The sequence below is a fragment of the Rhinolophus sinicus genome, linkage group LG17, assembly GCF_036562045.2.
Source record: "Rhinolophus sinicus isolate RSC01 linkage group LG17, ASM3656204v1, whole genome shotgun sequence".
NCBI classification, from domain to species: domain Eukaryota; kingdom Metazoa; phylum Chordata; class Mammalia; order Chiroptera; family Rhinolophidae; genus Rhinolophus; species Rhinolophus sinicus.
Genome location: NC_133766.1, coordinates 17,479,840 through 17,497,442, shown reverse-complemented (window position 1 = coordinate 17,497,442; position 17,603 = coordinate 17,479,840). Strand labels below are relative to the sequence as shown.

Here is a 17,603-nt window from a genome sequence, read left to right as displayed (position 1 = left end):
ATTTCTGGAATTGCTGTGCGACTTCCCCGTAACAATATACATGCCATTCTTACATGAGAAAAGTTAAAAATTAGGCCCTTTCTTTCATCATCATTCAATCCTGTGAATAAGTAGTACTTCCACCTCTATGTTCAGTTTTGACAAGGAGTAACAACCACACCACCTAAGGGTTGTAACCTGTCATTTTCACCAACCCAGTTCACATAGAAGGACCACACATACCATTCTAGATGCCTGCCTGGCAATGCGGTACACAGTCCATCCATTGGAGACACTTTCGAGCTGCTGCTTAATTATTGTCTTTACTTCAGCAGATAGTGCTTTCTGACTGGCGACAAAAATCACAGTGGCCAAACTCACCTAACATTGAGCAAGAAGACAATTAAAAAAATCATGTCATTCTAGTCAACATCATAACTTTACTCAAAAGGGAGAAAAACTACTTAAGGAGGGCCCATCAAAAAAGAACAAAATTTGTTTTCCTTTGACATTTAATTTTTCACTTTGAAGTTATTAAGCAATTTATTCCACTGCTCAGAGCATTGTTTATAATAGCAAATAATTAGAAACGGTGTCCATAAATACGGATAAATTGTGATAAAACCACACAATGAAATACTATACAGCAGTGAAGTGGATAAACTAGAGATACACTTATCAGTATAGATGATTCACACAAAATAGGCAAATGAGAAAAAATTACATGTAGTATGATAGCATCTACATAAAGTTAAAAATATGCAAAACACACTACTGCACACTACGCTGGATATACACTAAGGTAGTAAATGTATAACATGCACGGGAATGAGAAACAACAAATTCAGGACAGTGGTTATCTCCGAGAGAAGGAAGGTATACAGGGAGGCACTACTATTCAAGCGTATTGGTAATATTTTTTTCTTAAGCTAGGTGATGGATGCAAGAGTTTTCATTGTATTATTATTTATACTTTTTGAATGTTATGTTTCCTACTTTAAAATCGCCTTAAAATGGTACTAACAAAAAAAAGGGACAAAGCACGTTAGTTGAAAATGCTGCTTCGATAAAAAATAAACTTGGCTAACGGCTTCTTAGTGTCCCAAAGCTAATATATACAAAGGTCCATATAAGTTGTGATAACTACGTGATGTCAGTCCCATGACATTGCCACTTGGGTACCAGGTAACCCCTTTTCTGATAGCAAATGATGAGACGGAGTTGTCTTTTACACAATGCCCCCTGGAGGATTAAATATAAAACAGGCTTGAGTAAGTAATTTTTTTAAGCTTTTTCCCAAGCCCTAAATTCAGATGACCAGAAACAACATGGAGTGGCCAACTTAAGGCTTACATCTAATTTACGCCTATTTAGAAGGTAGCCTACTCTCAGCCTTGGAGAACTTTCAAATAAACATTATTACAATGCTCCCATGACTTGCTTCTTTCTAAGTATGCCCCTTTCTCAACCCCAGGACTATAATGGAGCCTAAACAACTAAAGAGGTCCTGGATTGGAAAGCGGAATCTGGGCTAATTTATGGTCACTGTTACCATTAGGCCTTCAACTTATATTTCCGGAAGTACACAACAGGTTTAGTTCATTAGTTACCTGTTTTGTATAAAACGGAAGAAAATCCATTTTCATTTTGTTCTTTGTAATGAAACAAAAACATCAGATTGAAGGCCTTGGCTACACTAAGCTGACCTGACAGGGCTGAGGAAGAAAGACGTTTTAGATCTGAACTAAATTGGGCTTTCTAAATCAACAGTGGAAATAGTAAAATAAAAAGCTCATGGTTCCAATCCTATTTTTTTACTTCAGAACTCCCTTGGTCTTAACTGCTTTAACCTGTGACTTGTTTTGCTTTTTAAGTGCAACAGTAATGCTAAATTCTTAAAGTGTCGTAATTCTCACTAGACCAAACCCCGTCCATCCACAGCCTTTACCAGCAGTTCCTGCTGCTTGTCGGTGGCTGATCGTCCGATCACCTTGTAGAGCCCCATGAGGTCCCCCAGCATCCCGTCGCCCAGCACCGGCAGCTGCATGGCAATGGCAGCCAGGCAATGGCACATGAGGATGCGGGCAGCGTCCAGGGCACTGTGCAGCTGGGTCAGCAGGCTCTCGACCACTGACTGGCTGAGATGGGGTCTGCCCTTGGCCAGCTTCACCATACAATTCAGAGCAATCTGCACATTGACAAGAACATGGACCAGTTACACTGTGAAGGGAATAAGTGAAGCTTTAAGCAAAAGAACTTTGGTACGTTTTTGGGAAAAATTAAGGAAAAGGTTTTTTGTAAGGCATAACATTTTTCTGCATAATAAACACATGACACAATGAATCCCATATTAGTGTCTGTGAAGTGTGCCATGTTTCAAACTAAATAGCAAGTCAGGACTGCACATTAATCACTCATTTCAAGCTAAGACTAAAAAAATAATAAAAGATGAGGTGAAAATCATAAGGGATAATGCCAAAGTGGCAAAATATATGTCCAACTGAATGTCACTATTACCATACTTGCATTACTTTTTAAGAATTGCTTCTAAAATGCGGTTTGTAAACTTACCTACGCTGTCATCTCCCAGGATGCTAATAAAAATATAGATTCCTGGGCCCCACCGTCCCAAATGTAATGGACTAACTGTGTGCACATATATTTGGGTTACGGAGAGTTTGCAGTTTAAGAAAGGCGCCCTCGGTAACTCTTAAGCACGATGAAATGGGGAAGAGGTTTCTAATTTTCTCTTATTTCTCAACTGAAACTAAAAAACCAATTGGCTTTAGAGCTTCCATTCAGGCCAGTTAATGGCATCACTAATATCCCAGCCACCAAACCTAGACGCCCAGAAGTCCTCTCACTGTTACACAGCCACTGATCTCTAAATCTAGTCATTTTTTTTCTTTTTTCAAAGAAACTTTTGTCAAGTCTGTAAAACCCACCTCTTTAAGCTCCTTTCCATTCTCTACCACAACATAAATCCCTACCTAATTCCAGTCTCTTGAAAAGATGAGTCCATTAACTCATCCCTCACTAAAACCATGTAGCTTTCAGTGTGGTATTAAGAAGATATAATGAGCTTTAGAGTCTGACAGACCCAGAGTTGACGATCAGCTTGCCCTTTATTAGCTAAGTATCTTTGAATAAGTTATTATCTCTCTCTGAGTCTTAATTTCCTCATGAGTATAAGAGGAGGATAAATTTCACTACATTGCAAAGTGAAAAAAAATTTCACTTGTTGTAAAGTTTGAAACAAAATCTACATACAAGCCTTGAACAAAGTTTGGCACGTAACAGACACAATTAAATAACAACAAACATTACAACCAAGGCTAGAACATGTCCATGACTTTAACATTTTAGTGTCTCCTCACTCACTACCTATAGAATCGAGCCAATGTTCCTCAGCACGGTATTTGAGATCCTCCATAACCAGGCTGCAAACTACTTTTCCAACCTCAGATTTGTCACCCAGCCACAGCGGGATACTCACCATTCATCCAACAGAATAGGTACAGTTTTGCTTTCAAGCTCTCAATAACAAGGTCCCTCATGTTCAAATGATCTTTCCTCAAAACTGAAATGCTCCCCCATCTTTCAGGGCTCAACTTACATATGACATCTCCTTGTTCACGTCTTCCCTAATATCCTTCAACTTGAAACTAATCACTCCCAACTCTGTCCTCTTATTAGAATTGTACCTTTGTTTCTACTACCAGAGATCTTACTGCATTTCTGCTTGGTATCATAGGCCCTTATACATGACGTGAGTATCCTCAGATGGGGAACTCTAACATGGGGACCTTTGTTGATCACCTCTGTATACCCCACTGTGGAGTCCAGTGTTTCATTGACACCCACAATTGGAGGGAAAATAATTTGGTTTCCTTTCTTTCTTTTTGAAAAGTTTTTATTTTAAATACATGTATTGTGGTTCCAAAGGGATTCTGGGGTTCAAGCACTTGCTGAACACACATTGCCTACTTCCTTCACCACCTCTCATTAGCAGCTTTTATTTAATGGTGCTAATATCTTTATTGTCTAGCCGTACCTTAGACAAGCTATAGTTCTTACATTCTGCAATGTCTATCTAATAGCCTTTTACTTCTATTAACCCTGCTATTCATAATTATTAATTCTGTGCCATCACAAATTATATTTGATGCTTCACTCCAATAAGAACAGTCTCAACTCACATTTAAAAAATCTTAAATATCTCTAAGAATTTCTATAATTAAGTAAACGTGAAACTTTTTACAATTCTTTACTTGGCTTAAAAACTAGGGCTTCTATACTTGGGAAATTAATGCACACCTATACAGAGTTTGGCTGCAGTTATTTCATCAGTTTTTTGTGATCTTATTAGTGCTATCTCAAACTTTTAAGAGTGCAGAAGCTCTGCCTATTTAACTTTGTTTTATATTGTCTAGGACCATTATATGTACCAATTAAAACGTAATAAATACTGTCAACTGATGGCAAAATAGGCCAAGCCTCAGATTTTTATTTTGTCTATCTTTTGGAACACCAATGGTCAAAATGCTAGTTTTCAAAGTGAAGACCAAGGGCAAATGTTTGTTTAAGCCAGGAGTTGATAAACTATTGCCCTTGGGCCAAATCCTGTCTGATTTTGTAAATAAAGTTTTAGTGGAACACAGTCCCCCCCCTTTTTACTTATCGTCCATAGCTCTTTTGTGCTCCAAAGGTAGAACTGAGTAGGTGGGACAAAGAGTGCATAACATGGAAAACTTAAAATATTTAGTATCTGACCCTTTACAGAGAGACTGCCAATTCCTAGTTTACGCAATGAAAACAGGCATTATATGAAAAGAATTGGTGTTTTCACCTTTAAAGTGGCTTGAGCACCTGGACTATCATCTTGACTACAAAGGACCAGAAGGGATTCCAGGCCAAAAACAGCATCTTGTTCCAGTGCCAAAAGGTCTAGAGAAAAGACATTAAGTTTTATAGTGGTTAGGTAGAGAAGATTAAACACACACACACACACACACACACACACACACACACACACACAAAAGAAGAAACCATTAAGGAGTCTAAGATACAGGAAACACTTCAATAAGTAAAGCTAACCTTCCTGAAAAAGTACCTCTGGCATTACTCTTCAAATGTAAAGGCTATCTTTAGACTTCTGTATTTTCATCACTCTATTGAAGATTATAAAACTATACACATTAAATCAAGAGCTAAAACCACAAAGGTTTAAACAAAGCATAACCAAACTCTGTCACCAGCTTAGCTGAGGAAAATACTAGGAACAGCAAACCATGTAGTATGTATTAATCTTTCGAATCAGACATAAATTATGAAGGTCCATTTTTACCTAGGATGCTACAATTTTCAGTTTCTAATGAAAGCTACACCACTTTTAGGAAGTAATGAGGACCCCACATAATCATATTAATCTTTAAGTTGAACCATAAAGAACAAATCCCTTAGATGTCTCATGTAATAGCAGTATTTCAGCATCTTTTCACTACCTTAGGACTAAAATTTCTCAAGAGGTTCTAGAAAGTTCTGAATACATTAGTTAACCATATTTAGGTTAACATAGGTCAGCTGTGAGAACATATAGCCGTTTTCTATGTTAAATGATAGAAAATACTCATTACTATTCCAAAAATAAAACAGGTTTAATTACTCAAATAAGAATCAACATACAATTTAAATAAATTCCTCCTGAGTTAGAATAAGGGCTTGGCAAACAGTGTAAAGGCGAGTGAAGGTCAGGTGCTAGAAAAAAATAGGTACCAAGAACGAGCAGTGCTAAAGGCTGGTGGGAATAAGAGAGACTGCTAAGCTTATGATCCTTAATAAAGATCAAAATAGGCACTGAAACAGATGGAACATCCAAAATGCATTTCCTGCTTTTGAACACCAGCCTGAACTTCTCCACGCCTTTAGGTCAAAAGATGTTAGGAATACAATAAAATGGTACACGCATTATTTTCTAGGCACAGCCTTCTTAATCATGCAGATCAATTTAATGCTCTAGACACCTAGAGGAAAATTTTATGAAAATTAAGTTCAAATTGCTGTTAATTCACTTGCCCCTAGGTGAAAGCATTTGTTACTTAAGCCCCTTGATAACTTAAGATACTTCTTCCTAAATTGTTCGGGTTTTTGTACAGGTGAACATAGCTGCCTTATCCCCGTCCACACCATATATACCAATGTAAACAGTGGGAGGAAATGGGCAACACTCCATAAAACCTTTCAATTCCACAATCCCAATCTCAAGGGACTCACATTTTTAAAGTTTTTTCACAGGATGAAGTACTCTTGAGAAAACTTGCTCTAAGAACCCTTCAGAAGGAGGCAACTAGTATATCAAAGCACAGTGGCTAAAAGTAAGGGATTAAAAAAAACAAACCCACACAGAAATTGGCCCAAGCTCTAAGTTCTAATCAAAAGTTTATATCCACTATCAGTCCTGATCAAACTTACCTTTTTCTTGACAGGAGACGGTTATATTAGTTAGGACTCTGACTCCATGAGCTGCAATGCCCCGGTTATTATGGTAACAGCACTCCTGGGCTAATTTGACTAAATCAGAGGATCTGGGGGAAGAACCCACATTTCCTAAACAAGCAGAGAAAAGTAGTACAGGTTATAACCCATTTATATACAAGGTCTGACAATTACGTTCGCAAACTTGTTGCAACAATGCTGCTAACCTTCTTTGATACCAGAGGGATTATTCATTATGAATTTGTACCAACTGGACAAACAGTTCACCAAGTTTACTATTTGGAAGAGTTGAAAAGGTTGCATGAAGAAGTTAGACGACCTGAACTTTTCACCAACAATTCATGGCTCTTGCATCACGACAATGCACCAGCTCACACGGCACTGTCTGTGAAGGAGTTTTTAGCCAGGAAACAAATATCTGTATTGGAACAACCTCCCTACTCACCTGCTCTGGCCCCCAATGACTTCTTTCTTTACCCGAAGATAAAGGAAATATTGAAAGGAAGACATATGGATGACATTCAGGACATCAAGGGTAAGAGGACGACAGCTCTGATGGCCATTTCAGAAAAAGAGTTCCAAAATTGCTTTGAAGGGTGGACTAGGTGCTGGTGTCAGTGCATAGCTTCCCAAGGGGAGTGCTTCGAAGGGGAATACAGTGATATTCAGCAATGAGGTATGGAGCACTTTTTCTAGGATGAGTTCATGAAGCTAACTGTCCGACCTTATAATTCAAAAGCATGTCAGCTTATAGGCTCATTTTTCTCCTTTTCATGAGAAAACCTCCATGAATAAACTTCCACAAAATTTTTCACCTCTACATCATCCATCAACATACATTACCATTTCTCTTTCTCCTGTCAAGGGACTTAGAATAGGTATGTGCTAATAGTTTTGTAATGATTAGGATCTAAAATCAATGTAAGACATTCTCATGAAAATATTAATAAAAACTGGCTAAGCAACAGTGCACAAGCCAAAACAACTACAGATTGTATCTTAGGAGTTCAAACAGAGTTCATTAAAGGCTTCTTGGCAGATAAAACCTTACCTTCAAGAAAGGAATGAAGAGAGAAACAAAAATTTTAGGTTTGCTTTTCCTACCTCAATTGCTGGCATATAGTTATATCTCAAAAGGTTTACATTGAAATTCATGATTTTAGAGCTGGAAAGGATTTGGGCATCATCTGATTCAATACCCTACTTTTACAGAAGAAATCAAAGCCCAGCTGAGGCCAGTCAAAATTGCTGATTTGCAGAATCAGGGCAAATAAAATGGTCATGGTTTTAAGCCACTAAGTTTTGAGGTGATTTATTATGTAGCAATCGATAACTGATACAGAGTACCTCACAGGATTACTAGAAAGGCTGGAAAACTAAGCTCAAAGAAAAGGTGAGGCTAGAAACCAACCAACCAAGATCACAGCCCAAACCATGCATGGAATTAGCCCAGTGAAGACATTACTGCCAACGTTACTGACATCCTGATGTCGTAACTTGCACTGCTGCCCAAAGTACAAGACATAGCCAACAACCACCGCTAGAGGGTGCCCTGGAGACTGGCTGATGCTGTGGTCATTGCTGTACCACCAGAATAGATTCTCCCACATCACTGCTTGTGACTGGCTCCCAATTCAGCCTGTGGTATCAAAGTGATTAGGTAAGTTCAGGCCACATGTGTGCACCTTGGGTGGTCGGGAGGCTTACAATAGAAGATCAGGTCTTTTCAGCTTCCTATCAGGACTTCTATGTCAAGGAATTCCCTTTACCCAGTAAGTTCATCTGCTGTAAAACCATAAAAAGGACCAGTGTATATTACAGTTCTTTAATTCAATTCAAATTAACTGACTACAAAAGGAATAGAGACTCCACAAAAGTTGCGTTAAAACAAAACAACAAAAAACTTCAGCCTTAAGCCTGTTAGGTAAGCAAGCTCTCCCTGGGCATTAATAAAGACATTTTGGAGTTAAATCATCTTAGGCAGGCAACCAGGAAAGCATTACTGAACGGGGGTAGTTTTATTTTATTTTAATCATTTTCCAGAGTGATCACATACACCTAAAAGGTAGCATACGACATTTGCTTTTAAAATTCACCATCACTTGGCCTTTGAAATGTACTTAAATTCAAAGGGCACTTTGAGTCACAGACGTACAAAAGCAAACCAGCTATTTTAAGCATCCTCAAAAATACTGTTTCACCCACATATAATTCCAGAAAGCGCAAATCTCAAAAAACAATATCCTTGAGTTAAGATCAAGGATGCAAGATTTTATTATCATAGGTTAGCTAAGAAATAATTTTTAAATAAATCACTAGCATCTAACAGAGGATGAGACTGAAACCTTTCCAGCTTCTAAAGCTTTGTAAACAACCTGAAACATCCACACGAATAAAAGGATTAGCACCGCATCCATGTACCACCTCCTTTCCTCTTACCTGAAGCTATGCTGAAGTAATGTTTGATGGCGATGGTCCCTGAGAGTGTGGAAAGCACAGACAGCATCCCTAGCTTTAAGCTGTCATAGGGGGTCTGGAGGGCACACTCACAGAGCGCCTAAAATGCAGAGAAGGAACACAAATGTTAAAACATCAATAGACTTCAGGACGTCTACTCATTTAAAATTTTCTAGCTTTTAGAAAACTTCTGTATTGTCTTTTTTCCGTGATAAAAAATCTTAGGTCAGAGGAACACTAGTCAAGAGGAACATAAGGAGACACGTTGCTAAATATAATGCAGTATCCCAGATAGGATCCTGGAACAGAAAAGGACAGTAGGTAAAAACTAAAGAAACATGAAAAAAGTATGAACCTCAGTTAATAACAATAATGTATTGAAACTGGCTCGTTAATTGTAACAAAAGTACCATACTAATGTAAAATATCAGTCACAGGGGGAACTGGGTGTGGGGTGTGCAGGAATCCTCTAGCTTTTCCATTTTTCTGTAAACCTACACCTGTTCTAAAAAATAAAGACTACTGTGAAGTAGTCATCACGAATGATTTCTGATTAAGACCATTATGAATTACGTACTATTTAGTCCGCACAAGCAGAACTTCTACTGTATTTTTTGCTTACCTGAGAGATATGAATAGTAATTCATATATGTGCATTTTTTAAAAATATTACAGAGTGTGACATTCTATCTAGTTTGTAAGTAAGTGAGGCTCTAACCTCCTCCCATTTCAGGTCATTTCCTCTACTCCTAAGGTGGTCTGAAGTATTACCAAAAACAAGATGCTAGTTTTTCTTTTGATGCAGTGAGCTATGAATATATGCTCATGGTACAGTGCTTCTCATTCTTGCCTCACCCTATATATTTACTCTTAGGACTCTGACATGAATGCATATAATATAAATGGTCAAATAACTGCCCTGTTCAATTAAACTAATTTCCGTTCTCCCACAAAAATTCAGAAAATGAGCAAAACTTAAAGACTAGGGAGAAAATGAAAAAATACAATTTCAGAAAGGTTAAACAATAAATGTAATATGACCCAAATAAAAACATTAACAATGGAGAGAGGAGGGTATGTTTCCAAAGGTCATATAGAAAAATAAAAATCAGAAAATATCCAGAAAAATTGTGACAAAGTATAATGATGGCCAAAAACAACCCTGCTAAATATTAAAATATATAATGAACCCATAAAAATTTAAAAAGTAAAAAGGTTTTTCCAACTCCCGAACACAGAAATCAATGAAAGAGAACTGGTCCCATAAAAAGATTCAAATACACACTAGAATTTAATATATAATAAAGACATTTCAAATCAAAGGGACTATTTAATTAACATTTCAAGGAGAATTGCCCAATCACCTCTGTAAATAAAACTAGATCCTTGTTTCTTTTTTGTGGCCCCCTCCAAGAAAAACAACAACAAAAAACTATAAAAAGTATGAAGAGTTAACATGGGAAAAGTAAAAAGATAATAAACTGGAAAAATATTTATATCATGTAAGATTAATGAAGGCCTAATGACCTTAATATATAAAAAGTTCTTAGTAATAAATAGGCAAACAATCTCACTCATAATTTGAAAACTTTAAATTACGAGTTACTTTTCACCAGTCAGTTTGGCCAAGATTAAAGTTTAATGATACATAGCACTTAAAACTGGGGAAAGAAGGCAGGCACTCTCACACACTGTTGATTGAGGGTAAAATGGTGTAGATTTCATTGTAACTGGCATTGAATCTCAAAAATTTAAATACACGTATCATTAGACCACAAAATTTCTCTTTTAGAAATTTATGTTCACGAAGGTGATTTAAAAAAACAACAAAACTAATCAATGTCACAACGTAAACAATAATAGTGAAGTATTGGAAACTAATGTCCCATCACCTGGAGATTGGGAATTTACAGGGAGTACCACACAGCTGGTAAAAGAATGCGATAGCACTACCCTCTTATATGAGAAGTTCCCCCAAGATGCAGTGTTAAGAGATAAAAGTTCAGAACATGCACATATTGTATTTTCCTTTGTAAAGATGGGACACACACATGCTTGCATATGGATGAAAAATTCAGGAAGGACACATAGGAAACTAATAACAGTAATCACTCCTGCAGAGAACACCTGAGGGAAGAAGTTTTCACCTATTGTATATGAATTTTTCATCATATGCATGTGTACTTTTTCAAGTGGAAGAAAAACGTAGTTAATAACAAAAATAGAAGCAGCAGCAAAAATTATCATGGCAGGAATGGAAATGGACCTGAAAAATAGAGTGGGTGGGTATGTGGTAATGGAAGGAAACACAGTCTAGGTGATGCAAACAAGAACTGTGGCAATTAGGCCTGAATATGGAGAATTTATTTGTGGCCTATGAGGAGATACATCCAAAAGGAAGGAAGGAGAGAGAAACACTGAACAGGAAAGATTAGGCTAGATTAAAGTGGGTCTTGAAAGACAGGCAGAAATTTAAACTTGATGAGAAAAGAAAGAAAGGAAGCCACTGGCGAGGAATAATGTCACCTGAAGTGTTAGGGAATTTTATTCTGGCAAATGGTAAAAAATAGAACGAGTTAACAGAGTTGAGAGTTAGGGACCAGCCTGTAGCTTATGGCAGTAATCCAGGCAGGTGGCGATGATGGCCTGAACGTGACTTGGTGGTAGGAATGGAAAGCAGAGGATGAATATGAGCGACATTTTGAAAGAGATTACATGTGAGGGAATGAACAAGAAGGATTCGATGATTATTACAAAATTTCAGACCAGTGACCAGAGAATGTTGATTCCATTTACAAAGATTGAGATGGGGATTTGCTAATTTCAGAGGAAGGACAGAAAATAGGAAGATATTAAGTCTAAGAAGAAATGTCTACCAGGCATTGGGAATCTGAGATGTAGCAGATTTTTAATTGGAAGACTCGCATTAGAATTCTGGCTCTGCCACTTACCATGGCTGTGATCTGAGCCAATTACTGAAATCTTTGAGTCTCAACTTCTTTGTCTGTAAAATGGGGGTAAAGATTTATACAGAACTGTTGTTTTCATATAAAACATCTGGAAAGACCTACAAGAAATCATACATTGATTGCCACTGGGCAAAGGAGCTGAGTGAATGGTAAACAAACAGTAAGTGAGAAATATTTTACTATATATCCTTTTGTGGCTTTTGAATTGTGATACATAAATGTATTGGCATTAAGAGAAATTAATTAAAATTTAAAATATAAGTGGGGGGTTGACATCTATTGTCTGTAAGATTAAAATGCTACTGAGAGTCAAAGCACTTTGCAACCCCTACGGATTGCTATGCTGGAGAGCAATTCAGAAGCTCAAGCACAAGGACCAGACTGTTAGGGAGTGCAACCAGAAGGGGAAGCTACCAGAACGGCAGAGAATAAATGGAAGAAAGCACCTAGGATCAAAGACTCAGCTCTGAGGAAAACAGGGAGTGAAGAACACAGAGCAGGTACAGTTTAGAGAGTGGAAAGAATGAGTGAAGACAGTTAAGTGCCAAAGAAAGCAAAAGAAGGGGTAGGTTGACAGGGTCAACATTACAGAGAACAGATGATAAAGGCAGAAAAAGCCTCTGGATTAGCAGTAAGTGCCTAAGCAAAGTGACAGGAAAACAGATCTAAAAGCAAGTGTTGTGATGGAAGAAGAACTGACTCCGGGTGGTGAACACACAATGCAATATATAGATGATGTATTATAGAGATGTACACTTGAAACCCATGTAATTTTAATAACCAATGTACCCCAATAATTTTAATAAAAAGAAAAAGCAGGGGACGAAGAAATAAAACCAGCTATACAGAGGGTGCCAAAAAATGTATACGCAATTTAAGAAAGGAAAAAAACTATTAAAATTGTAATACTCAATATATACTGATAACAAAAGCTGAACACAAGTCACGTTTGACTTCTGCAATTACCAAGAGGTGCTCAGTGTGGTTACCATCAGCGTCCAGACACTTCTGATTACGGCAAACTACTGCTTGAGCAACACTGACCAAAGTGCCCACTTGCGTACATTTTTTTGGCATCCCCTGTAGATACTGTTTTTGAAGTTCAAAAGAAAGTATGTTTTAAAAAGTGACTGTTATTAGGTAATACTTAGTTTTTATTATTTATTCAAGCACTTAGACCATTTCCTTTTATCCACTTTTTATTGCCTAAACTGTCCTGCCTTGTACTGTTAATTAGCTTGCGGTTAGGTAGGTCTCCTCCTCAACTAAACAGCCCCAGAGGTTAAAGACAAGGGCCTATATTTATATAATTTATATAAAATTATGTCTTATAGAGTGCTCTGTGTATAACAGACATTTAACCTTTTGGGATAATCAAAAAGGCAAGTGAGGCATTTTATATAAGATAATGATATCAGTAATCTTAAAGAACAAGAATGTTACCATTTGAAAAACTGAACAAAATGTTTAGAAAATCTTATGATAAAATTATTTAAAACGTTATCATCTAATTTCTGTCATCTAGCACAATACTGGGTACCTAAAATGCTCTAGTAAATGCGTAGTGATTGAAAGTTTCATTAATTCAAATTGGTAAGCTTAACAGAGCATAATCACAAAGTTCCCCAGAGATGCTACATCGTATTTCAATGATGAAATCTGGTTCACGTTTCTGTTTCTAGGACATTGCCTATTACAAAATTGTTTTTACCAGGATAAGTTTTCGTATTGACAAAAAGGAAAAATCTAACTCTTCAAATGGAGCCCGCTTTCTCACTCACCACCGTCTTCCTCACTATTTGGTCTGAATTTCTCTCCCTATGTTCAAATGAAGCTCTGTCCTGAATTGCTGTTTTCTGGGTCAGTTCCTAAACAGGGGCTTCTTCTCTACTCTAGAATGAGAATGGCCACCAGGGATGTGCTCCAGAAAAGTATAGCACAAAGTTTATAATCTTTAAAGTAAAGTAAAATGCTATGTTTAAAAGTACTTTGTCAAAGACATAACACGTCTAAATTTTCTGTCTCCATTGTACTAGCTGCAACAACAACAACAAAAAAGGCAAAAAAAAAAAAAATTATAAAAAAAGGCTAAGTCTCAGGCTTAATTTGCCATCCCTCCTAATGTCAAGTAAAGTACAAATCAAAACTCTCAGGAGAGAATGCCAAAAATAAAATTATGTCTTTGAGACTATCTAGAACAAACAGTCTTTTGCTTTGTAACAGAGAAGTTGCATAAATCAAATATCCTCTTCCAATAACACTATAACATCAGAACAGTGTAAACTATTAATACAAATTAACACCAGCTAAAATGGATATTTACCTTAGCAAGGTATAAAAAAAGTTAAAAGAAAAATATAAACACATGAAAAAATATATTTTCGTTCCCAAGAAATTAATTCTGCTTTTGACTAGGCTTAGTGATAATACACTGTACTTGGGCACTTTCTTCCTTCCTTCATTTTTTTAAAACATTCAGAATGGAAGCATTTCCTTTAACCTGTAGTATCTGATTCCATGCGGAAATTATAATACCTACCAACACACCAGTAAAAGTAGCAATAGAATGGACACAATTTGTATTTTAAATATCAAAACTAAAAATCAATCAGCAGTGACAAGATTGGCTGAGAGGAAAGAAGGAAGGAAAGAAGGAAGAAAGAAACAAGGGAGAGAAGAAGGCTTAAAAGAATAATAATTAGTCTTGGTAATTGAGAATAAAATTCAAATTTGAAATCAATAAACTATTACCTTGTAAAGGTTAAATCATTAGAACCACTTTCCCCTGCTCTATTTCAATTATTTTCAAAAATGTATCTAGGTTTTAAAAAATGATTATCGATCACATCCATTTAATAAAAATCAGTATGCTTAGGTTTCAGGCATAGTGGGAAAACATTCTTTGTGGGCGAGACAAATATTAAAAAATACATATTTTCAATTAAAAATAACCAATGTTTACTTAATAATTAAGTAAGCAACTTTTGATAGGGCATTTAACCATGTAAATAATTGGAAATGTTCTCAAAACACTATCTCTGGAAAAAGCTCTAGGTTCAGATGGATTTACGGCACTTTTTAAGCTATACCTTCTGGAGATAGAAAATTTCTATGTCATAGGTCTTAACCATTTCTGGGCATAGAATGAGAAAGATCACAATTCATTTTAGTAAGACAGCATAATGCCTACATAACGCTACAATCTGTCGAAGCACACAAAAAGGAAAACTGTAGGACAATCCTACCTTTAATAAGTTGTTAGAGCTACTCTTTAAAAAATTATATATATCTAGAGGGTGCCAAAAAAATGTATACACGTTTTAAGAAAGGAAAAAACAGTATTAAAATTATGCTGATGGTAACCACTTTGAGCACCTCCTGTAATTGCAGAAGTCAAACGTGACTTCCACTCATCTTTTGTTATCGGTATATACTGAGTATTAGAATTTTAATAGTTTTTTTCTTTCCTAAAATGTGTATTTTTGGCACCCTCTGTACATACATATATACGTATACATGTATACGTGTGTGTGTATATGTGTGTGTGCTTGTGCACGCATGCACACACGGCTCCACTCAACTATCTGGCAAGTCTCTATTTCCCTCATTTATCTGCATTTCTGTTTCTTCGAACTCCTGGCCTTGCATCCTCCATCTCACCCACACATTATGACCATGTTTCCTAATTAACTAAAATAATAAAAACAATCACAAGAGAGTTTCTACAAGCTCTTAGAGTACGTCTACTCACCTACCTACATTAGTGCCCACATACTAGTGTCTTCCTTCCTGTCCCTATGTGAACTAGACAGAACCTGTACACTGGATCCCCTCCAATCTCACCTACTCAGGGATACTGCTCTCTCAACTTCCCCCTCCACCACGTCATTCACATCAACATAGAAAGTGCCGTACTCCTTTCATGAGAAAAACTAATAGCACACCAATGACATACCCTTTAGCAGTACCATCTCAGTTCTCTGCTCCCTTTAGAGAATTCCTTTAAGAACACTGTCGATATTTAGTTTCTAGTATCTCTCCTGTTTTTCTCTAGAATCCATTCTAATCAATCTTTTACCCACAATACATCAGTACGTTGCTCTCATGAAGTTCATCAGTGACTTCATACTGTTAAATGCAAAAGTGAATTATCAGTCCTCACCTTGGAGAATACAGTGTAGTATCTCACATGGTTAATCAGAGCCTTCTTCCTATAAAACTACTATCCTAGCTTATCTCCTCCTCACTGGCTGCTTATTTTCAGGCTCCTTTGCTGGGTCTTTCTCATTTCATTATTCCCTAAATATCTTCTACATATACTCTCTCCCTAGGCGATTCACCCAGTCTCACGGCTTTAAATACCATCAAACTGATGTGTCTGTGTGTTATGTGCCACTGAGTTGGATCCACCTCCTGCCAATCCCATGAATGAGTGACACCCACGGTGTCCTGTCCTGACAGCCCTGCTCAGCGCTGGAGACTCAAGCCTATGGCTTCTTTTATAGTCAATCCGTTTGGTCTTCCTCCTGTCCTGCTTCCTTCTATTTTCCCAGCATTACTGTCTTCTCATGATGTGCTCAAAGTAGGATGACTTCAGTTTTGCCACTTTTGCCTCCAGCGATGGTTACGTTTCATTTGCTCCAGAACCCACACACTTGCTGATTGTCCAGCTTATCCAAAGAGCTCTCCTCCAGCCCCATATTTCAAATGAATCAATTTTTCCCTACCCGCCTTCTGATAATACTTCTGATAAACTGATGGCTCCTGAATTTATAACTTCAGCCAGATCTGTTCACTAAACTCCAGACTCAGATGTCCTTGACATCTCCACTTGGATGTCTGACACATAAACTTTAATATATTCTCAGAACTAAACTCCTTCCTGATCTTCCCTTCAAGAAATAAGCCTCCCAGAGTCTAACCCTTTGAAGTAAATTTACTGAAGCCAAAAACCTTAGTCATCCTTTTTCTCACTTATAATCTACATATAATCTGCTAGTAAATCCATCAGCTTTGCCTTTAAAATATATCGATTATTACTTCTCACTGCCACCCCCCACTGCATCCCTGTAAACAGCAATCATTTACAATTACCTCTTAAATGGTCATCCTGCTTCTGCCCTCATGCTCCTAGAATCCAGTCTCAATATAGGCTAAGTCAGAGTCTTTTAGAACTCAAGTTGGATCATGTTCTCTGCCCCCATCACCTGTCCCCTGGTAACCACCATTTTACTCTGTGTTTTTATGAGTTTGGCCTTTTCAGATTCCACATATAAGCGTTATCACACAGTAATTATCTTTCTCTGTCTGACTTGGGGGAAGGGGAACTGCGGTGATAGGACAGATGAGATGTTATTTAAGGGTACAATCTCGCAAGGAGTAGTAAATAAGTTTAATGCATGGTATAGTGAATACAGATAACAATAATGTATTATAATCAACTTACTAAGGGACCACAACTTAATTATTTCAACCACTAAAAAGAAATTATAGTTACATAATATGAGAGAGGTCCTAATTATCGCTACAATGGCAATCATATTACAATACATAAATGTATCAAGCTAGCATGTTTTATACCTTAAATTGACACAATGTTATATGTCAAATATATTTCAACTGAAAAAAAAAGAGAATGTCGTCTGCTCAAAAATTTCCAATGGCAATCCATGTCATGCAGAGTAAAAGCTAAAATCCTTACAG

At 37.0% G+C, this 17,603-nt stretch overlaps 1 protein-coding gene across 1 annotated transcript in view; it reads right to left on the bottom strand.

Moving 5' to 3' along the window:
• Positions 1–17,603, bottom strand: part of INTS7 (integrator complex subunit 7) — a 59,333-nt gene that overhangs the window by 20,760 nt on the left and 20,970 nt on the right. Inside the window, exons 8-12 of the mRNA XM_019738098.2 lie at positions 8,914–9,031; positions 6,451–6,585; positions 4,829–4,926; positions 1,928–2,167; positions 223–360 (exon numbers count right to left, since the gene is read on the bottom strand). Coding sequence (XP_019593657.1) covers positions 223–360; positions 1,928–2,167; positions 4,829–4,926; positions 6,451–6,585; positions 8,914–9,031 — 729 coding nt within the window. The remainder of the gene's footprint in view (positions 1–222; positions 361–1,927; positions 2,168–4,828; positions 4,927–6,450; positions 6,586–8,913; positions 9,032–17,603) is intronic.